Source organism: Papaver somniferum, chromosome 6, assembly GCF_003573695.1.
Source record: "Papaver somniferum cultivar HN1 chromosome 6, ASM357369v1, whole genome shotgun sequence".
In the NCBI taxonomy this organism is placed as follows: Eukaryota; Viridiplantae; Streptophyta; class Magnoliopsida; order Ranunculales; family Papaveraceae; genus Papaver; species Papaver somniferum.
In genome coordinates, this window is record NC_039363.1 from 179,717,879 (window position 1) to 179,740,937 (window position 23,059).

Here is a 23,059-nt window from a genome sequence, read left to right on the forward strand (position 1 = left end):
AGTTGTTTTAATTTCATCAACATCAGGAGTTTTTTCTAAGAAACAATTATCATCTTCAGTAAGAGTATGAGGAACATCATCAAAGATAGAATCATTAATTTGGGTAGGCTGGTATTCAAACTTCTTACTAAAGTAATCAATTAGTACATTGGAAATACCCTGTTGGTTAGATATAATATTACCAGAACTGTCTTCATTTTCAGCAATGGAATTTGTTGCTGTCTCAATTTAATACTTGTGTGAAAAAAATTTGAATTAATATCACCCTCTTGAATCCATTTTTGTCTAGCTTTATCCCTCAGAAAAGTATGATAATTGTTTGCAGCAATATCATATTCACCTCTAGCAGTTACCAACTTGTTTAGCAGATTAATATCAGAAGGATTATTATCAGATGCTAAGGTAGTTGCCATAACTTTTTCTTCAGCAGTTGTAAGATTAACTTTCACATCACCAAAGACCTCCCAATTCCAGATTTTTAAAATATTTTTGAGCCTTTTAAGTTTATTCATGAAAACAAAAATAGGATTTCCAACTAATTCTTCGTTCCAGGAGTTTAACACCACTTGCATAAAAGAAGGATGAGAGAGCCACATCTTCTGAAATCTAAAAGGAATGTTAGTAGCTCTAGGAATTATAGTATCAGATCCAACAAGATAAGCATGATCAGAAATACCCCTAGTACCCACATGATAATGCCAGCCATTGAAAAAATCTAGCCATTTCAAGTTAAAGAAAGCTTTGTCTAAGTTACAAAGAATCCTTTTTGAACCAGCTCTACGATTACACCAAGAAAATTCAAGGCCACTTTTAGGAGCTTGAATAACGCCACAGAAGTTAACACAATCCTGAAAGTCTCTCATAGCAGCATACAAAGGACTTCTACCACCTTTCTTCTCATCCACAGATAAAACATAGGTGAAATCAACCAATAACAACCAAGGCTTATTTAATAAACTAATATCACATAATTCTTGCCATAATTCTCTTCTATTGACAGTATAAGAATTTGCATGAACTCCAGTAACCAAAAATCCACATATTTCAACAGTAATACATTGCTAGAAGAAGCAATAACTGAAGGAGGACTAATTGTACAATTCCAGAACAACCAAATATTAGCTTTATTGTTATCATCAGAATCATAGTGAATAATCTTGTAATTCGTACCAGAAAGTTTAATAATATTTTTATTAAACTTAATTTTAGGTTCTACAACCCAAATCAGAGAAGGATTATTTGAATTGACTAAAGAGTAAAGTTTATCTTTGGCCTTTTGTCTTTTAAGGCCTCTAAGATTTCAAAAAATTACTTTCATTTGGGGAGGGGAAGATGAGAAGGAGGAGATAATCCCCCTTTTTCAACCACATGTTATAAAACTTCTCTACTGCTCTTTCTAGTGGCAATAGGTTTAGGAGGCTTTGGGGGAGGTTTTTTCTTAGAAACATCAACCACCTTACTAGACGTTTCAATCTCAGGAGCAATAGGTATAAATTTTTCAATATTGGGTACAATGGTAACATGTTGAGAAACAGTACCAAATTCCAACAGACTAGAGGTACTAATCTCTTTGATTTCACCATCTTCAGAAGAAGAATCATCATTATTAGTGTCTTGAAGCATTTCAAACTTGTTACTATTCAAGGGAATACCAGAATTATGATTAATAGAAGTACCTTCCTTTTGAGGAGTGATCAAGGTCTCCACCAGTGGAGGTTGCACAATAGAAAGAGATGGAATCTCTGAATTCACTGGTTGTTGGGCTCTGAGGATTGTGTCAATGAAGCTTGTGGTTGCTCAGAAAATTGCCTTGCTGGAGATGAAGTACTTGAAACTTGAGTGGTCATCTTAGGTGATGCAATCCCATTGTGTATTTTTGGAGAAGTAGGATTGTGATTGACTTGTTCATTTATTGAGTTCTGTTTATTAAATCTGCATTCACTTAAAAAGTGTCCAACAATCTTGCACTTGTTACAAAATTTAGGTAGGTTGGTGAGAGTAACCCCCTGAGAAAAGGCTCCATATCTAGTGATGATCCAAAGCTTATTTGGAATTGGTTTTGCTAAATCAATTTCAACAAGAACTTTAGCATAGAAACCACTCTGGTAATTTAAGGTTGTTGCATCAACCTTGATTGGATTCCCAATGGCTCTACTAATAGGAAAGAGAGTTTTTTCATCCCAATATTCCAAACTCAAGCCAGGAAATTGAATCCAGATCATTGCCTTAGAAGTACGTTGATGTTCTGATCTAAAATTAGGAATCCAATTTCTAATCTGAAGAACTTGATCAAGAACTTCCCAGCTACCAGATTTGATATAGTATTTATCTTCTTCATTATCTACTTTAATAGTAAAATAAATTTTCCCTAATGGAATCAATTGACATTGACCCTTTAAACTCCATTGTTTTCTCAGAATAGAACTTGCCTCAGGGAATTTAAGACGAAGGAGATCAAGTCGACCTATTAAAGAGAATCTCCAGGATTCATATCTATCATTATCCTGATCATCTATCAAATTTATAGAAGGCTGATTATCAATTTTTTTTTGAAAGATCAACTATCGATGGATTTATTTCAGATCCATCGATATTTTCCACAGAACTCATATTTAATCATCACAAGAAGAAAAAAAAACTACACAGAGATCCCTAATAATATTGAGATGAGAAAATCGAAACACCAATCATTGAAATTATGAAGAGGAACACCCGAATTAATGTTGTTGTTGATCTTGAAGAAGGAAGATCGAAGAGAAAAAACTTTGAGTTGATCGCCGATTCTCAGAGCCCAGCTCAGTCCGATCCCAATCCTGAGGTTCTGTTCACACCAGGCTGATAAAGGTATAGTTAAATTCTACAATAGTTGAACAAGATTTTTTTTTCTCATTTTCCACTCACGAGGATGACTTTCACTTTGTTAATTACAGACAGTATTTTATTTTTGGAAGTTGTGGCGGGGAATCTGGGGATGGAGGCAATGACCCATTCTTGCCTCCTTGGTGTCTTTCCATTTCCTTGGAAAAGAATACTGCAAAACAATGAAGTTATCTTCTGCCACTGGTACCTATTATTATTGCCATTAGTGCTTGAGATAATATAAATAAGCTCAATTTAAAAACTGGGAAAAAGCTCGAGTGCTTAAAAAGAAGCGCTTGCATCTGGAATCAATTTTTATTTTACCATTTCATGTGGAATGACGGCCCCATAAAAACTTTAACATGTACACTCTGGCCTAGTTCCAGCTCAAGAGACAACCACCTTGTGGTTATGATTACCACCATTCATCAACCCTGACCAACAATATTAGCTAGCCTAGCTACAAAGCACTTTGACGACTAAAACAAGAACTCCTCACATACTTAAAGAACCATTCTAACATGTCATTATGAGCTTCCTCTGCACGCTTCACAGCTTCTACATTTTTGATGTTGTATCTCACAGTCCATCCATGTCTAACCCCATTAAATATCTTTACAAAGCTGTCCACCTGTGTAAAATCATGTTGTCCAATCAGTCCTAAAGACATGTACCTAAGAAAATATTTCGTATACAATGAAATTTTAGTCACCCTACCTCGGCTTTAGTTGATAAAACTTCTTCAAATTCTTTCACAAGTTCCGGTGGAGAAATGTGGTCGACTTCAGCTCCCAGTATTGAAATAGGTACCTTGATTTCTGATTATTTATAAGAAAAAACGACATTTGTTATTTCTAATGGTGAATGCCCAACGGATGCTTTAACCTTGAAGCAAAAAATTCTTACCCTCGATATCATCTACAGTAACTAGTGAAGGGTGGAGCATCACTATAGCTTTAAGATCATCCAACTTTGATAGTTCCACGAGTACCTTCGCTGGAGACAGACCCGACAAATAAAAACCAGTTTAATGAGTAACCCATGTCACACCTGACATGTTAACTGTAATTCCGGTAAACATAGAGATTGATTCTTACCACCCCAGCAGATACCTGCCGCTCCAATTGCAGTGATCCCCTTGCTTCTTCTTAGAGCTTCAATTACCGGTCTAGCTTCTTCAGCAGCATCCTCCTGCAAATGATTCTTTATCTTCAGAACAAAAGTTTGACCACAAATTTGAGGAAGGAATTATAAATGAAACTTAACTGAAAAACAAAACAAAACAAAAAGAAAGAAGAAAACGTAAGTGTACCAACCGCTAGATGAAACTGATACCAATACATCAGATTTTTTTCAGGAGTAAAAGGATCCCCATGGAAGAAATTAGGAGCCACAACATAGTACCCAGCGGCTGCTACTTTGTCTGCCAGCTTCCTGATTTTAGAAAACGTATATGTTGTCACTACATGTGACATCATGTTGTATTCCTAATTTAACAGTAGTATGGCTTTCAAGCGGTTGAATGCCAAGAAAAGCAAAATAAAGCATTCAAGAGTAACAGAAATCCAATTTAACTTGATATTTACCTCAAGTTAGGTGCTTCAAATCCTGCAAAAAAGACAATTTTGAGACCAATAGTGACACGAAATCAAACAATCTTGATTCTGAGTGAGTCCAAATTATAAAGCAACAGATTACAGATGATTGAAAATAAATCAACTGTGTATTAGATATTGAAGTTCCGATTCAGCTAAGGATCCCAATCAATTCTGTTAGACCTGACAAATCATTCCAATATTGGAACATAAGCAAAGAACCAGTAATATGCTAGTATCACAATCAAGTGGGTACTTACCATAAACATCAGAAACAAGTAGAATTCCAAGCTTTGAATCCAAAGAACCAGTAATATAGCTTTCAAGACCTCCAATATCTTCAACACATCCAATTCCTGAACTTAAACTAAGATCTGGTGGATTCTCACAACACTGTGATCCTACCATCTCTCTCTCTTATTTTTCTTACTACTACAAACACTTTACTCTTCCAAAAAAATTCTCCTTCAAAATTGATCAGATAAAATAGTGTTTTAATATGTACAAACCCAACAATAATTCTGCTCAGCCCACCAGTAGGTCAAACCCACCGCTGACTAAAATAAGAAATATTGGGTTCTCACAGCACTTTCTGCTTAAAAACTTTGTATTAGCTGAATGTTGACCCAAAATTAAGCAGGTGTTGGGATGGGTTAGTTAGTAATGTGGGCAATTATTACATTCGAGAGCAATAACACCATCATAGAAGTTCGAGGTAATTATTCTTCTCAACTGAATTAGTAAAGTTATTTATGTATGTTGTCGAGATTATGTGGTTGTTGATGAACCAGGAAATTGAGATGAGTATTTAAGATATTGTAGATATGTTGAACTGATACTTGTAGTGGCATAAAACCACACACCACATCCAACGAAGTAGAAGATCGATTAATACAAAGTGAAGGTACACAACAAACATAGGCACAAAGATATATGTGGTTCGGTATGATTACCTATGTTCACGGGGTGAAAGGGTGAATGCTATTATTTCCCTTCTTTGGTTACAAATGTTCTCTCTTTCTCAAATGGTGAAGCTCTCACAACTCAAGCATGGTGCCTTCTTTTTCTCTCTTCCAACCTACCTCTCTCTCTCGACCTGCCCTTATATTTATAGGCCAAGGTCGACATACAACAAAATTACAACGTTGGTCACATTACATCAATTTAGCTGTTCCCTATCGGACCTTCACTGCTCGCCCGACTTTCTGGTTTGATCGATAGTTCTTCACCCGAGGTCGAGTCTTAATCGTCTGGTTAACACGACGTCACCCTTCTTTCTTCTCGTTCCTTTGTTTGACCATCTTCCTTCGTCTGACCGAGTGCTTTCTGATTGTTCGCCCGACCTGTCAGAGGATAAGGGTCACGTCACATCCGACAACTATTGGGCCATCACGTCCGACCCACGTGATACCTCGCTATTTGCGCCGTTTGGTTCTGTCTTGTGCTTCGCCGCTGGTGTATCACAGCTTAGGATCTTTCCACCTAGCCGTGTGGATTATCTACACCTATATTTATGCCCCTTATTTCGCTCGTGTGCTTGGCACGAGGGAAAGAAAATCGCTCCACCTTCCCACGTCCTCGAGCACGCCGAGAATTCCGCCATGTAGTCTCCCACTAATTCTCCCTTTATGACTTGTAACCGTTGTTGTCGGTTGAGGCGTTGTACCCTATAAATACCTACCTTCATGTTCTCTTTCCTTTGCTCGCCATTTTTCAGAGAAACCAAGTGTTGTTCTTCTTTTTTCTTTTCCTCCCACTTTAACGACGCCATTAATTCCGGTGATTCTCTTATCTTCTCCGTCTTCGGCTTTGCTGTTTTTGTTGGTGAGGTTTGCGACAGTCGTGGTTAGTTCTTCCTTTTACTTCTCTCTTCACCAACGTCCGTATCTCTCCGTTCGCTTTCTTCCATGGCTACTTCTTCTCCGTCAATGACTGAAAAAAGGTGTGTGAGTGATACCTTCTCCGAGGGCGATGTTGTTTCTCTTGATTCCCTATTTTGGCTTAAGAGTCCTTCCCATCACGATTATCGTGCTATAAATTCCCTTTTTCCTGATGATTCTCCCTCTTTTTCATGTAGGGATGATAAGAGAATCTCCAAAGACTTGTCTGATGATGAGTTTATTGAACAGTTGAAGGAAGAATTCGGTCTTCAAAACTATGAAGTGATCCTAGTCTCGGGCCAAACGGGTGTGTTGAAGAAGACCGATGTCGATAAGCATGAGCAGTCGTCTGAGGCGGTCATCGTCACTCGTGGGCAGTTGGAACTTGCCCTTCGCTTTCCTCTATACAACCCTGCCAGCCTTTTCTACTATGAGGTATTGTCGCATCTTCGTCCATATCGGGCCTTGACTCAGTGGAATGGCAACACTTTATGTCTGATGAACGAGTGGAGAGACCGAGGCGAGGGTCGCGGCTCTATGGCCGATTGGTCGACCTATAAGCCTAGAGACGCTCCCGGTTACACTTCTGCCAATTTTATCGTGAACTACCGAAGCGGGACAGCTACCAATGGCGACCTTGATGGTTTTGCTGCTAGCCCTCACCGTCAGAAATCTATGCCCGAGGGTGTTGACAGATTGATGCTAGATGCTGATCCCCTTGGTAAAGGTTTCAACAAGCGTGCTCGCCACACCAATGACCCATACTGGGACCGAGTTCGACTTCTTATTCGCGGCCAAATTTTGCATGGTAGCTTTCCTCCTCCTCAATTTCCAACAGAGCCTTATCCATTCTGGGTGATTAACGATGATAGTGTATGTTGCTTTCTTTCTACTTTCTTTGATTCCTGCTGTATCGGCTTGGGGTACTGATTACTTTATTTTCGTAGGTTAAGCCTCAGGGCCAGCCTACCAAATCGGCTTCTATTTCCAAGAAGAGGAGCGTTGGCACAAGGGTCGAGGAAGACCAGGGGAAGGTAACAAACATATAGTTTTTATTCTAAGTACATGTACTTGCCCCTGTTTTTTGCCTTCACGTGTTCTGACGCTGAACCTTGTGCAGAAATTCCCTAGGAACGAGGATGAAGATTTTGGAGGGTCTAATACTATTGGTGGTGAAGGTTTGGTCCCAAGGCGTAATCCTCCTCGGGAAAAGGTGGCGGCGAAGGGAGTGGTGCTGAAAAGCTCGGACATTGTGATCGACATCCCTGATTAAGAAGATGAGGACGATATATTCGGGGACGAGAAGCTGTTTGATGAGGATGTTGGTGGTCAGAAGGAAGGGGAGGTTCCTGCGGAAACTGCTATTATGACTCCTATCGTGCAGTATGGAGCTCAGGGGCTGACCCATACATCGCTCCGAAAGCTGTCCCAGAAGGATGTTGGGTCTCCTTCGAGTGTTCTGACATCTTTTACCATATCGGGCCCTATGTGTGATTCTCTTGGCGCATTATACTCGGAGGAGTTCGGCTCCTATACTAATGAGCAGATGATTGATGTCGTGCCCCTGTATCATGACATTGCGCCGGTCTTTGATAATCTGGTAATTGGTTTGTTTGAACTCTTCGTTTTGATGTACGGTCCTTATTAATGTCGTCTTGGGATCAAATTTGTAGGCGTTGAATAGGTCAAGGTTGGAGGCTGCACTCCGCCGACAAGAGATTAGGAAGTTGGAGGCTGCTCTTCAGCAGGAGAAGGAACGATCTCGTCACCTGGAGATCAAACTCGCCGATGCTCTAAGTATATTGTTTACATAGTTGTGTTGATTGAGTTCTTCGTACCAATATCCTGAGTCAATTATTGTTCTTCTAGCCGAAATATCTAGTATAGATCTAGATGCTTCTTCGGAGTATAGGCTTATGAAGAGAAAATAGGATATCAAGAAAGATCTTGTGGAGAATCTTCGACAATGAATTTGCAATAAGGATGGGAAGATAGACTGACAGGAGGCCGAGATCCAGCAACTTCAAGAGGAATTGGACAAATATCGCATGTTTGAGTATGTCCCCGAGGAGATAGATAACTTACGGGATCGCTTGGGGATGTTTCAGAGACTTGCTGGTGATAAAACGTTACTAGTCGATAATATGGAGAGTCAAAATGGTTCCCTTAGGCTTCAAAATCGATATCTTCATGAAGATCGGCGACGAATTTTGAGGAAAAAAGTTGTGGTCGAACAGTCCAACCGAGATCTTCTTGAAAGGACCAAGGGCTTCGATAAGTTGTCCAGTGACCTAGAGTGGACCCAAGCCAAGTTATCGATGCTACAATTGTCCTATAATCGTCAGAGGGCCGAGTGGAGCGATCACAAAAAATATTGCCCTTCGAATGAATTCAATGAACAATATTATAATAAGTTAACTTTGAAGCTTTCTAAGGCCGAGGATGAGTTGTCCAAGTCCGTGGAGTCGTTAGAATCTGTGTTGTCAACCCTATCAGGTCTCTGGAGTGCATGCTTGGGTGGCCTTAAGACCGAGTTCATTTGTTGTTTTTACTCCGTGTTCTGCTATATTCCGTGTTTAACATGCTTATAATGTTTTGTTGCAGCCGAGCAGGGTCGTACTAAGGATCTGGAGCGAGATGTGCACAACCTCGGGCAAGAGGTGGAGCGGTGGAAGAAGGCTGAAGGCGAGACAAAGGTTAAGCTCCAATCCGCCGAGTCGAGGTCCGAGCAGCTCTCTCAGCATATTGTGGATGAGAGAAACACTCATCAGAGCGAGCTTGCTGAGGCGATCAAGACCGGTGTAAACGAGTACATCGCGCAAAAGCGCCGCGAGGTTGCTCGGAAGAAGGGAGGGGTCGGTGTTGTTCCACCCAGGAGTTGATCACGCCTTTTGTAGTGTTGCGCCACTAATTTTCCCTTTGTTGCGGGTTGTAATTCGTTTGAACACTTGTCCCATGCTTCTTTGAACAACTCCTTTTAAATGGAGTGCTGCGTCGCCAAGCTTGTTTTTTCTTTTCTATTTTCGTAGACAATTTCCGCCTTTTCCACTGTGTTGACAATTCTCTTAATAATTTCAGCCTTATCTTGTTGTTTATGTTACGCACCTGCATTTAATGTCACATGTATTGGTTACTAGTGTCATTTCTGTCGAACACACTCAACAAGGAGGGTCATCGGGCCCGATGCCATGTCCCAGCCGAGGTATCTCATCACTATCTTTTAGATTCGGTGGAAGGGTTATAGTCGCCCTAGGTCTAGGCCCGATAATCTCGAGTCGTTATCGACCAACCAACTCGGGCAAGTGGTCACGGCCACCTGCGATGGGGGTAACCTTTCAGATGTAAGTAGGTTACCTGGCTGAGAAGAAATAGTATATTAACAACCTTTGGTATCTGGCTTCCAACCACCGGTACCCTTAGGCTACCTCGGAACTTGCACACTGCCACTGCCCCGAGTATCGAATAGCCAGTCGACTGAAAGTCACCTCGGCACTTCCACACTGGCTTTGCCCCGAGTACGAATGACTATTCCAGTGTAAGTCACCTCGGCACTTCCTCACTGGCTTTGCCCCGAGTACGAATGACCATTCGAGTGTAAGTCACCTCGGCACTTCTTCACTGGCTTTTCCCTGAGTGCGGATGACCATTGGTCGCTCATGTCATATTTCCCACCCCTCTCGGTTTTAAAGAAATGAATGACAAGTATGTTTTCCTGTTTCCCCCGAACCCCTCATGGGTAATAGAGTTTCAGATGTTGTGTGTTTCACGGTTTTAGCTCGGGTTTGCCGTCTGGTTTGAGTAATCGATAAGCTCCCTCGCCAGCTTTAGACACGATTGTGTATGGTCCTCCCCACCTTGCCGCTAGTTTACCACCCCTTTTATAACGTTCCCAATCGGCTAGATATTTCAACACTAACTACCCCGGTTGAAACTCTCTTGGTCGAACTCGTTTGTTGTATTCTCGTTGTAATCTCCTTTGGAAATTCTCCATTTTTTGCAACGTCATCTCCCTTGTTTCCTCCAAGTCATCGAGCTTGGCCAATATTAGATTTGTCGATATTTTTCCCTTCAGGCTTCAGTTCTTGTGGTGGGTATCATTGCTTCAGTTGGTAGTATCGCTTTGTTTCCATAAGTCAGCATGAAAGGTGATAGCCCTGTTGCTTCCCTTCGAGTGGTTCGATAGGCCCATAAAACATTGTAGAGTTCTTCGCACCAGTTACCGTATTCTCCATCTAATTTTTTCTTCATATTATCGGCGATAGTTTTGTTTGTGATCTCGGCCTACCCATTACTTTGAGGGTATATGGGGGTAGTCTTGCTTTTTCTGATGTTGTAGGTGTTAAATAGTAGGTCGATGTTTTCTCCCTGGAGATGTTTTCTCCCTGGAGCTGTTTTCCATTATCTGAGACGATGGCCGCCGGTATTCCGAAACGACATATGATGTGCTCCCAAATGAACCTGAAGACGTCCTTGTCACAGATATGTATCAGTGGTGCCGCCTCCGCCCATTTAGTGAAGTAATCCGTCGCTACTATTAAGTATTTTCTCTGCCCCGATCCCACATGTAATGTTCCCACGATATCGATCCCCCACTTTGCGAAGGGCCAGGGGCTTACTACCGAATTTAGAGCTACTTAAGGTTCATGTATGTTCTTACCATACCTCTGGCATTCTTCGCAAGCTTGCGCCATTTTTTTTGCATCATCGTTCATATACGGCCAAAAGTATCCCATCGTTTTCCGGCCGCTCTATAGTGTAGTTCATTCAAGATTGTCTGCCTTTTTCCATACTTAAGCATCTTAAGAGTGGTCCCAGGTATGATTTCCCGTATAGGATTCCGTCTCTTAGCTCGTAAGCGGCCGATTTGCTTTTCACTTTGTTGATCTCGGGTCGCCCCTTGGGTAACTCGCCTGTCTCCAAGTACGAATGAATCGGATTTTTCCAATCTCCGTCCGGATATCTGTCGGCCGTGTTGATAGCCACGTCGACGTGCACCTCGGGTATCTCTGGTATAGATGGGGCGAGGAGTCTCAGGACACGAATACCCTCCACACTTGGGTCTGTGAGATGGGATGCAATATATGCCAATGCGTCCGAATGTCGATTATCTTTTCTGCATATGTGGCGAAATTTGATGCTTGGGATATGGTCGATATAGATTTGGGCGAGTTCCCAGTACTTCTGCAAAATCGGGTCGTGGATGGCGTATTTTCCTGTGATTTGTCGGATCACCAAATGCGAGTCGCTAGTTAGTTTTACATCTTGTAGGCCCATCTCGACGATTAATCTCAGGGCGTGAATCACAGCTTCGTACTCGGTGACGTTGTTTGTCGCCTTAAATTCCAATCTAAACGAATGGACCATTTTTCGTCCCTTTGGTGTGGTAAAGACTATCCCAAGTCCCGATCCATCTTTGTTTGACGCTCCATCGACGAATACTTCCCAACGTGATGGGCTACTTGCTTCGAGTAAGTCGGCCGGGTCTTCTCGATCTTCTTCCATTCCGGGTATGTCCTCGACCTCATCTTCGTCGCTTAGTGGAAAATCTTCCAAAAAATCTGCCACTACTTGTGCCTTCACTGCTGTCCTCATTTCGTAGAAAACGTTGAACTGTTTACTTTGCGCCCCCCATTTGGAGATCCTTCCAGATCGGCCTGCATTGTCAAGTACCGCCTCAATAGGTGATTTTGTGAGCACGCGGATCCGATGGGATTGGAAATATGTCCTTAGCTTCGAGGTGGCGAAAGCTAGCGCTAGAATCATCTGTTTCATCCTTGTATAATTTTTCTCGGCCGGACTCAATGTCTTGCTAATGAAGTAAACGGGCTTTTCCGTGTTCCCTTCATTTCGAACTAAGACTTCACTGATAACATATGAAGTTTCTCCGAGGTATAAAATGAGGACCTCCGTCGGCTCGGGTCTTTGTAATACTGGAAGACTTGCAAGATGTAGCTTAATATTCTGAAACGCCTCCTCACAGGCGTCCGTCCATTTGAATTTCTCTCTCTTTTTAAGAGTGCTAAATAAATCCTTGCATTTGTCGAACGACCGAGATATGAATCGCCCCAATGCTGTTATACTTCCGTTTAGCTTTTGTACGTCTTTTATTGTGGCTGGTGACGGCATCTCGAGGATGGCTCTGACTTTCTCGGGATCTGCTTCTATCCCCTTTGGAGTGATGATATATCCCAAAAATTTGCCCGATATGACCCAAAAATCGCATTTGGTCGGGTTAACTTTCATTTTATATTCTATCATCGTTCGAAAAATTTCCCGCAGGTCTCGGATGTGATTCTTGGCTAGGCAACTTTTTACTAGCATATCGTCGACATAGACCTCAATGGTGTTGTGGATCTGGTCTTCAAACATATCTCCCACCAACCTCTGATATGTGGCGCCTGCATTCTTCAGCCCAAACGACATCTTGGTGTAGCACTATAGGCCCATCGGTGTGAATAAGGAGGTGTGTTCTTGATCCTCGGGAGCCAGCGGGATCTGGTTATACCCCGCGTATCCGTCCATCAACGTTAGTGCCTCGTACCCCACTATAGATTCCACCAGTTGATCGATACTTGGGAGAGGGAAACTGTCCTTCAGACAAGCTTTGTTCAGGTCGTTGAAATCGGTACAGATTTTGACTCCTCCATTTCTCTTTGGTACCACGACCATGTTAGATATCCACTGTGGGTAGTGTGATTTCCTAATTATTCCCGATTCCTGTAACTTCTTTAGCTCCTTTTCGACGGTCGCCTGTAATTCTGGTGCGATTCGCGTCATCTTTTGTCGGACTGGCTTGAAGCTTGGTTCGATCCTTAGATGGTGACAGCATACCTCCGGAACTATACCCTCCATATCGTGCATGTTCCATGCCAATGCGTCCATGTTTTCCTTTAGCACCGCCAGGAGCTGGTTTACTTGTTTGTCCTATAGTAAGGACCCGATCCTTACCACCCTTGGATCTTCTACAGTTCCCAAATTAATCTCTCGAGTAGGTTCCACGGCCGAGAAGTTTGGTTTTGATTCCTTCACCGGCGCCGTCTCCTTTAATTGCTATGAAGGCTCGTTTCCTTGTGCTTCGTAAGTCATGACCGACGGCGAAATAACTCTTTCCAGTTCTTCTGCGACTTTGGCTTCTTTAGCCCTTTTCTTCTCTCCCCTTTGTCGTGCTCGCCGCTCCTCATTTATCTGGGAATCGACCTGCATGCACTGTCGGGCTGCCTGTGGATCTCCTATGACCTCAGTTATCCCCTTGTACGTTGGGAATCGTAGCCTTTGATAATAGGCCGATGCCACTCCTTTGATTCCCGCGATCCATGGTCTTCCGATTATAGCTTCATAGGGTGAGGCGACATCAACCACGCAGAATGTGGTTAAAGTATCTAGGTAACCACCTCCATCTGATACCCTTAGAGTTACTTCGCCCTTTGGGATGGTTACGATCCCATTAAAACCATAGATACGATATGTCGATGGGACAAGTATATCATCTGACAACTTCATCCTTTTGAACGTATCGTAGAAGAGTACTTCGACTGAGCTCCCACTATCTACTAGTATCCTTCTTACCCCACATTCCTCAATCAGTAGGGTGATAACCAAGGGATCACTGTGAGCTTGGTCGTTCATCGGGACATCCTGAGCCGAGAAAAAGACGGGTCGCATCATCCAGGATTCCATCGGCAAAGCTTTTACTACACTGAAAATTTCCTTCCCATTATGATCTCTTTTGTGGATTCTTGACATGATTCCAGGATTCAGATTGTACGCTTGAGTGGCAAAATGGGAAATCGTGTTGACAAACTGTGTGGATCTGTCGATCCAGACCTGATGAACGGGTGCATCAGGCGCTGCGGTAGCCTGGGCTGGGTGTCGGACGAACTGCCTCAGATAACCATCTCTAATAAGGTGTTGCACGATGTATTTCACTTATCGACAGTTATTTGTAGAGTGGCCTCGATATTGATGATAATGGCAATATTCTGGGTGATCCTTGGTCACCTCGAACTGTACCCCTCTTGAAGCTGGGTATATGATGTCACTCCTTTTTTCGACCTCTATGAAGATTTTTTCTAGTGGTGCATTCAAAGGGGTGTACGTTCTCACCTCGTGCCTCGGCCTCTTTCCTTTAGCCACCCATTCCTTCTTCCCATTTACTCGCGTAGGTGGGCTCGATCTCTTCTCGGGCCGCCTTTGAACATCCTTCGATGTCGACTCAGGCGTCGCACTAGCCTCTTGCACTCCCCTATCCCTTGACTCTTCCTGAATTTCTTCTAGGGCGATGAAATGTTCTGGAATTTTCCTCATTTCTTTCAATGGTTGTGGTTTTTCAGTAAACATGGCTATCCAGATGGGATCCGACCTCCCAAGTGCATTTTCAAACCCGAATATCTGCTAGTCGACGGGTACTTTCCCAATTTCTGTACACAAATTTCTCCATCTATCGGTCAATGATCTGAGAGGTTCTTTGAACCATCGGGCCAAGGTGAATAACCTGTTGAACCTGGGTCGAGGTCTGATGTTGTGCATGTATGTCTCAAGGAAGGCTTCGACTAGAGTCTCATAACTGTTGATTGTTCCTGGTGCGAGATTGTAGATACATTTCCTTGCCTCGCCTTCCAAGATTGCAGGGAAGAACTTGCACATTACCATCTCATGGTTTTTCCATTGTATTAGGGACATTATGTAAATCTTCAAATGCTCAACTGCGTCTTCCGTGCCGTCGAACCTTGATGGGGAGGTGGGGAGCGTGCACTTAGGTGGGAAGGCCCTTAGTTCTAGCTCTTGGGTGAAAGGGGTCATCACGGCCTCGCTTATGACCTCAGCGAGCTTATCTTCTTCGCCGGTTCCTGAAAGCTTCCTTATCTTTTCCTCTAACTCTCTTAGCTTGGATTCAGTCGCATTGTCGGACCTTGTGTTTCTCTGTTGATTATTCCTCTCGTGCCTTTCGTTGTCAGTCGATGAATCCTCGGGTGGACCGTATCTTCCGATAGGTGGTGTTGGGGGTGGTCCTGATCGACAAGAATTGCTTGGTCCTACTGTAAGTGGTACCTGCCCGATTCGGACTTGGTGTCCTGGTGTCCCTCGGCTAGAAGATCCTCTCAACCTCGACCTTAAGTTTCGTAGCTGATAGTTCTCGAACTCTAGAGCTAGGTTCCTCTGCTGAAGATCCCTTAAAAATCCGCCTCTTGCCTTCTTTGGCTTTCTAGAATTTCGAGCAGCGTTGGATCTGTACTCTCATGGCTAGAGTGACCATTTGGATGGCATAAATGGGCAGGGGGTGGTGCCGTCATCATAGGTGGTGGAGGTGGTACTGCGGGGGTATCTAAGTCGATGTCGCCGGATCGATTCCGATAGTTGTTTCTCGTCCTAGTTGTACTCACCTTAGTCGTTCTTGCTCTCGCCCGAGGGCTTCTTGATACTCAGCTTGTCGTCTGATGTTTTGTCTCTGAGCACGCAGGATCAATGTTGCTTCATCATCTTCTGTATCTGACGCGGTAAGTCCATTTATTTGATCATCCCTCCTTGGGGGCGAGGTCATTCGCTCCAGAGGCGATGGGTCACTGTCTCGTCCCAGATCGATCTCCTCGTCCACAGTTGGCATACCCCTGGCAGCATCTCGTGATTCCTCTAGTGGTGGATGCCCGTTACTCCCTCGCCTCGTCCCAGTTACTCCTCCTTGCATGTTGTTATTGGAGATTGTGCGGTTCCTCAGAGTTCTTCCCATACCTGACGTGCTAGGCATCAGACACAGTATGCTGTTAGTCCGAGAGTCGTCCCTACCTACGTCAACAAAAACAGGCAACACCTTACTTTGACCTATTTTTGAAAAGTTTCTATAGTACGTACGATTTTTAGAAGAAAAAGGTGACTGACACTATAACTGAGTTTCAAAAGTACGATTCCCTCTGCTCTGTCATGCTGACCTCGCCAGTTTTCCCTGTTTAGACTCTAAGTGTCTCTTTTAGACGGGTATCATGCTACGTCGCTTTCAAGGGCACGACGTCGCTTTCAGTACCACGACTCTGCATCAGCTACAATTTGTCCTACATTACCTAGACTCCAAATCATTAACACCTAGTTCTTTGTGGGTAAAAGGTCCCAATTCGTACTTTTATGAGGTCAGCATGCCATGGCAAAAACTGGACTAAGACTTATGCACTCCCTTGGATATTTTCACCAGCGACCGATGATCTCGCCGTGATGTTGCTTTGTCATTTTCCCCAGCCAACATGGAACCTCAAGCAACTTCAACCACACATCAAATATGTTATTTGGAAGTTTATGGGTATTCCGTTGTTGAACTCGCAAGACAAAAACTAAGATCAAAATACGAAGATAAGTGCGAAAAATAATATGAAAACGAAGATTAAGAACGAAAACAGACTCGCCTACAAGCAAGACTAGTCGACTGTTTGGGATTGACCCAACTGAACATGTTTGCTAATGACTCGATCTTAATAACAAAAACCTAACTATCTCAACAGAGTTCAAACCAAACGATCATATACAGACTTGCACCGAGCAGAGTTCATCCCACAGCATCAACTAACATACAAAGTGTTTTTAGGAGCTTTTGGATCGTCTCTGTCGGCACATGCAGTCAAGGTATCCGGAGAACTAGACGTTCCCCTTAATCGGCGCCAAAATGTAGTGGCATAAAACCACACACCACATCCAACGAAGTAGAAGATCGATTAACACAAAGTGAAGATACACAACAAACATAGGCACAAAGATATACGTGGTTCGGTATGATTACCTACGTCCATGGGGTGAAAGGGTGAATGCTATTTTTCTCTTCTTTGATTACAAATGTTCTCTCTTTATCAAATGGTGAAGCTCTCACAACTCAAGTATGGTTCCTTCTTTTTCTCTCTTCCAACCTGCCTCTCTCTCGACCTGCCCTTATATTTATAGGCCAAGGTCGACATACAACATAATTACAATGTTGGTCACATTACATCAATTTAGTTGTTCCCTTTCGGACCTTCACTGCTCGCCCGACTTTCTGGTTTGACCGATAGTTCTTCACCCGAGGCCGAGTCTTAATCGTCTGGTTAACACGATGTCGCCCTTTTTTCTTCTCGTTCCTTTGTTTGACCATTTTCCTTCGTCTGACCGAGTGCTTTCTGATTGTTCGCCCGACCTGTCAGAGGATAAGGGTCACGTCACATCCGACAACTATTGGGCCATCACGTCTGACCCACGTGATACCTCGCTCTTTGCGTCGTTTGGTTCTATCTTGTGCTTCGCCGCTCTTTGTTATTTGGTGCATCACAGCTTAGGATCTTGCCACCTAGCCCTGTGGATTATTTACACCTACAATACTCAAATGTGGATGGTTGCTAGGTTGAATTGAAATTATTAACGCAAACTGTATTGAGCTAGTACTGTGACTGGCGTGATTCATTTTTTGGTAGCATTGTTGAATGAGATGTACAGTTGTTGAGGAATTTGAGTTGATGGAGTCGTAATGGTGGTGATTATGGGATTATAGTACGTAGGTTTGACTAAGTCTGCGCAGTACATATCATTAAGGTTGGTATTACAGGTAGTAGTGATCAACTGAAGGTTTAGCGTTATAGTTACTGGTGTTCTATCCTGAGTTGCAGGTGTTGCTGAAATGAGCACAAGATTGGAGATGAAGTTGCAAAATTGGTGTTGTTTAGTTTGAACTGGTAGTGAATGTTGTGTTGAGCTGAGCTATTAAGAATGGTGTTGTAAGATGCAAGAAAAGTCACGAGTCTTATGTATGAGCTAGAGATGAAATATAGTGAATTTGAAGTGGTTGAGATGGTAATGGATTTGAATTCAAGTGTTGGCAGAATTGAGTGGTTATAATTGATATGAAGGTGCAATCAGGGAATGAAATGACAAGTTGGCTGGAGTTGAAATATTACAGCAAAAACTGAAGGCATGGATGGATGTTTAATTAAAGTGATTTTAGTTCATGGGTTGGTTATGAATTATAGAGTGATGAAACTGAGACTGAACTTAGTTTGATGGTGATGTTTGTGCATTTGTGATGTTTTTGCAGATTGAAGTTGAATTGATTGTGTTCATTATGTGGAGTTAAATCTCTCTAATGGAAGCTTAGAGCTGCAATTACAGGTAGCATAGTCTTTGTTTGTAAATAAAATTTGAAGTGGTTTACTAAATTTGAATTGAAGTTGAAATGATAAAGAAGAAAGATATGTTGCAGGAATTGAAGTTGTAATAGTTTAGGTCTTGTGTTGTTTTGTCAATCAGATGTCTGACTGATTTTGTCTTCTTGAGTCAGTTATCTGACTGAGTTGAGTTAACCCTGTTAATCTGAGTTAGATCGGTTTGACTCAGAACTGATTCAGTGGATCTTGACCTGACCTTGACTATTGGACGTTGATTGTTAGTTGACCTTGTTAGACCAAACGTTGACCGTTAGTGACCGTTAGTTGACCAGTTAGACCAGGCCTTTGTTTAGTGGGCCTCATTAGTGAACTTGGGGTTAGAAACATTAGATAGTTCACTTATCCTATAACCGGAGACTTGTATGAAATTATGTTACGAGACTTGTGTGAGCCTTTCGGCTAAACTCTTAGAGTACTTGTCTGATTAACAATTAGACTATATTAACAACGATCGATTCAAAGATAAACCAGTGGATCGTGGATCTCGAGGTAGGCGTGGCTTGTCATCAAAAGAGGTGGAAATTTACATTTAGATCTTTTGTGATTATTGTTGTTTTCTTTTACAAGAGTTTATGTTTAACAAATTCATGCATTTTCTGATTGTGCTTTCCATGCATTGTTTAACTTTTTACGAAGTTCTGTTGTTTCTTTTAATCTTTCAATTGTTTGTAAAGGAATTGTAATGCCTTGTTTGTCTTCATGAATTGTTTGGGAAATGAAAATTTCCATTTGATTGTTTGGAAAATGAGAATTTCCATCTATGCTATATAGGATACTGCTCCTTCTTTTATATCAACTTACTTTCATCTTTTATGCAATGGCTAGGGTGATACACCGCAATATTACCTAATGAGTGTGGTTAGCACAAATATTATACATTGTTTGATGAAGGAGTTAGTTCCATATACATGATTGTTTATTTCTGTGAATTGGTTGTCATTTAATGTTTATGGAAAACATGTATTGTTTTATAGATCATTCTAGTGATTACTTGAAATTTAGATGTTATTCCTACTGGGCAACCCTTTTAGGGATGATGTGCTCACTCTTTCCCACTTTCAGTTTCAGAGACAGATCAGAGTTGCGCAGTGGAAGCTTCGTGGAGTTGAGTCTGTTAGTTGGTTAACTTCTGTCATGTTTATTACGTTGTATATTCTATTTGTAAACCGTATGACTATTATATATGTATCATTTGAGAGGAGTTCTTGTATTATATATCTCAGAGTAGGGATAGTTTTGGGTTAAGTTTTGAAGCAAATTTCTTTATTGAATCTTTAATTAGTTGATTTAGATTTTTAGTGCCTCTTTATTTAGTTAATCTCTCGAGTTAGTCAGCTGCTAGCTTTGGGGGCGTTACAGCAAACTTAGGTATTTATAGACCAAGGATGTTTGGAAACCAAGGAATTTCCAAAACCGAAAATATTCTCAAGATATGCAATAAAAGCCAAAATCGGTTTTCATAATTCCTGGAAATGTTGTGTCCAATATTTCCGAAATCTCTCAATAGAAATTTTCAATTAGTAAATGCACATTACTAATTTTTATTTTCTAAAGATATGCATTTAATTGCTGGCAACCTTAATTAAAAGATTCTTAATTTATTTCGAACCATGATCTCCTTGAGTAATTAAGGAATATCTTTGAACAATAAAAGATAAGAGTTACTGTTCGTGTTCAAAGTATTTTGACATCTTTTATTTGTAAATCCTCTTTCATATTTACAATCTTGGAATCAATTATAACACACTTCCAAACAAGTTTAGAATTGGTTCATCTGTATTCCAAGACAACTATGTGATTCATCAATTACCAAATCACAATCATGGGTTCAATAGGTTCTACCAATCACTGGGATCGGTTATACCTTAATATGGATTACTTGTGATCGAACACACAAGTTATCTGGACCGGTTACGTCATTTACCAGGATCGGTTACGTCAATTATACCAGGACAGGTTACCATATACTCATGGTATTGCTTGTGATCGGTTACCCAAGTCACTAGGATCGGTTACACCAATTATTATGACCAGTTACACCAACTAAAAGGATCGATTACACAATTATTTTGTGATCGGTCACACCAATTGCTTGGATCGGTCACACCAATTACAAATATCGATCATACCATCTCAGGTTATTACTTAGGATCGGTTACACTAATTAATCAAAACTAGTCATACCAAATCATAAGTTAGGCATTGTGATTAGTTATACCAAGATACATAACAAGTTATAATCTGTTCTACTAACTCACACATATTGGTAATCCAAATATATGCAATGAATAACAATACCAATAAGCCTGGCGATTTCCCTTTCGATTCATAAAAAAAGTTCATTAATGTACTTCCTTTAAACAAATGTAAATATTTTTTCCTAGGATGAAATCTTCACCTTTACCCATACACATAATCACAATGGCATTCATACGATTATGTCGATATCATATCTACGAAGTTCAGTCTAATTCCTTAACACTATGATCATATGATCATGTCTAACGACTAGAGTAAAATATCATTCACAGCTTCGCAGTTATGTTTTCAATATTGCACGACTTGAAAGATACATTAGGAATGAAATAATTCAAGTCAATATTACTAACCTCAACATGAAGGATGATATCGTCGGTGTAGCTCGTTACTCCTTCACATTCTTTAGGTCTTCGAGTAATACTTGTATGTATCATATTCCTAGACTTTCTAGTCTGGCCTATACGAAGTTTTCTCTAGTACATAATCAAGCGACTCTCAGATGAGTTTTGGTTCACTAAAATATGATAACCAAACTTGGCATACCAACGCTTGGTGGGTTCAACCGAGCTATGCTCTAACAAGGACCATTTCTCTTTTATTTTTTTCTCTAATATCAAATGAATGGTCCGATGACAAATTCATAAAACATATGAAAAATTGGCTACAATGATTAGTTTTCTTAACCTTTACGCAAAACCAAACAAACCCAAACAGTAGACTACAAAAATATTTATCATTAGCACCAATTCAATAAGAATACTCCCCCTGTTATTTTTATTCCCCTGCAAAACAAAAGAACAACAATAAAAATAACCTTTACCAGAGAAAGGTTGAAACCAGTTTTAACTATTACGTGCCAATAGTAAAATCCTAAACCAAAACTCATATGTTATGCAAATACTCAACTTATGTAAACATAAATTGATAACAACATCATTGTGACTTTCACAGATGAGTTTTGATCAGTATCGCTTTATGATCCTTTGATAAAGCCTACTTAAAAAGGCTAGAACTTAATCCGGCCAAATCAAAAAGTCACACAAATCATAAAAAATCACCAAAATGTGTGATCGAAAATTAGGGTTAATGAAAACCGTAATAACATCTCATAACCAAATGCAAAGCATAAAAGATATTCATTCACAAAATATATGCCATCGAAACCATCAAAAATAATGATACAAAAGATTTAAATAAAATTTTAATCATTCATATTGTTGATAGTTTGAATAGACTTTACACAAACATTAAAATAAATCAACAATTGATTAATCTATTCATATAAGAACTGAATCTTATATATCTTTTTCATTCTCACGTTCAGAAATTTCTTCAAGATTCTCCACAAACATTTTTAAATTAGCATTGTGATGCTTAATCATCTGCAAATCATGGAAATCTCTGTAAGATGCCCAATTAACAACATGAAAAATGATTTCATTTAAGAGCATTTGAGTACAAATCTTTTACAAGTACTTTTCTTTCAATAGGTTCAAGACAAGTACCCCTTCAAAAAGACTGGTGGCTCTGACTTCAGTAAGGAAAGGCATGATGGTAAGTTAACAGTATTCTGAACAAATATCAACTTTTCTCCTTTTGAAGAGTCAAGAATAATTTCTACTTGATTAATACAATATTCTCCGACGAATTCACTGTGCACCTTCTAACTCCTTTTCACTTTTTGTAAAAAAATATATATATGAATTTTTTTTTGGCTAACACGCTTTGGAATCTACAAGAGTATATGAAATTCGATATTCCCTCCATTTCAAAAAGGCGGTCATCTATTCCATTTTCATTAGTTTCAAAATCGTGTCCAACTTCTGTTTATAGTAATATTTTCCCAACAAACTCTCTAATATACCCTTGAATTTTTTTTACTCATAAAATCATTTTTAAGGGGACCCAAGGAGACAAATATATCCTTCATTCCTTTAAAGAGAATATATATGTGGCTCCAAAAATTAAATTCCTTACACAGTTTATACACCATAAGTATATCATCTCCAAAAATTAAATCCCTAACAACTTTAGGTAGTTTTTATATTAAAATAAATTGGTAAGTAATTAAGGATGATCAAGTAAAATACTATAGTCTCCTTAATATTTTGACAAAGTCAAAGAGGACAATCTTAGGGAGTATTTCTTTTTTAGGTCATTCTGATATTCTTTCTGCGAGCCATGACAAGAAAAATATGTGAGATTTCGATCACTAGACAAATCCATTTATAAGAAATAGTAAGTCTTTTAAAAGGAAATGTATATTCGAAACATGAAGTGTAGTATATTGAAATACATA

General features: G+C 40.6%; 1 protein-coding gene across 2 annotated transcripts; it reads right to left on the reverse strand.

Moving 5' to 3' along the window:
• Window positions 1–3,158: 3,158 nt before the first annotated feature.
• LOC113286496 (endo-1,3;1,4-beta-D-glucanase-like) lies at window positions 3,159–4,910 on the reverse strand. Of its 2 annotated transcripts, none has more exons than XM_026535101.1 (7): window positions 4,715–4,910; window positions 4,446–4,467; window positions 4,176–4,293; window positions 3,972–4,050; window positions 3,766–3,855; window positions 3,577–3,677; window positions 3,159–3,490 (listed from the first exon to the last, which is right to left on the reverse strand). In XM_026535101.1, the coding sequence occupies exons 1-7, from the start codon at window positions 4,860–4,862 to the stop codon at window positions 3,320–3,322; spliced, it is 729 nt and encodes a 242-aa protein (XP_026390886.1). In that variant the 5' UTR covers window positions 4,863–4,910; the 3' UTR covers window positions 3,159–3,319. The 2 variants fall into 2 exon arrangements, with proteins under 2 accessions (XP_026390886.1, XP_026390885.1); XM_026535100.1 differs by having other exon boundaries at window positions 3,957–4,050.
• Between the last annotated feature and the right edge of the window lie 18,149 nt (window positions 4,911–23,059).

What these genes read in the sequence shown, in the direction of transcription:
- LOC113286496 (XM_026535100.1), bottom strand. Translation starts at nt 4,862, where the DNA reads ATGGTAGGATCACAGTGTTGTGAGAATCCACCAGATCTTAGTTTAAGT. An exon ending in ACTTGTTTCTGATGTTTATG is followed by an intron (nt 4,468 to 4,714) that starts GTAAGTACCCAC and finishes TCTTTTTTGCAG; the next exon opens with GATTTGAAGCACCTAACTTG. An exon ending in GGTATCAGTTTCATCTAGCG is followed by an intron (nt 4,051 to 4,175) that starts GTTGGTACACTT and finishes AATCATTTGCAG; the next exon opens with GAGGATGCTGCTGAAGAAGC.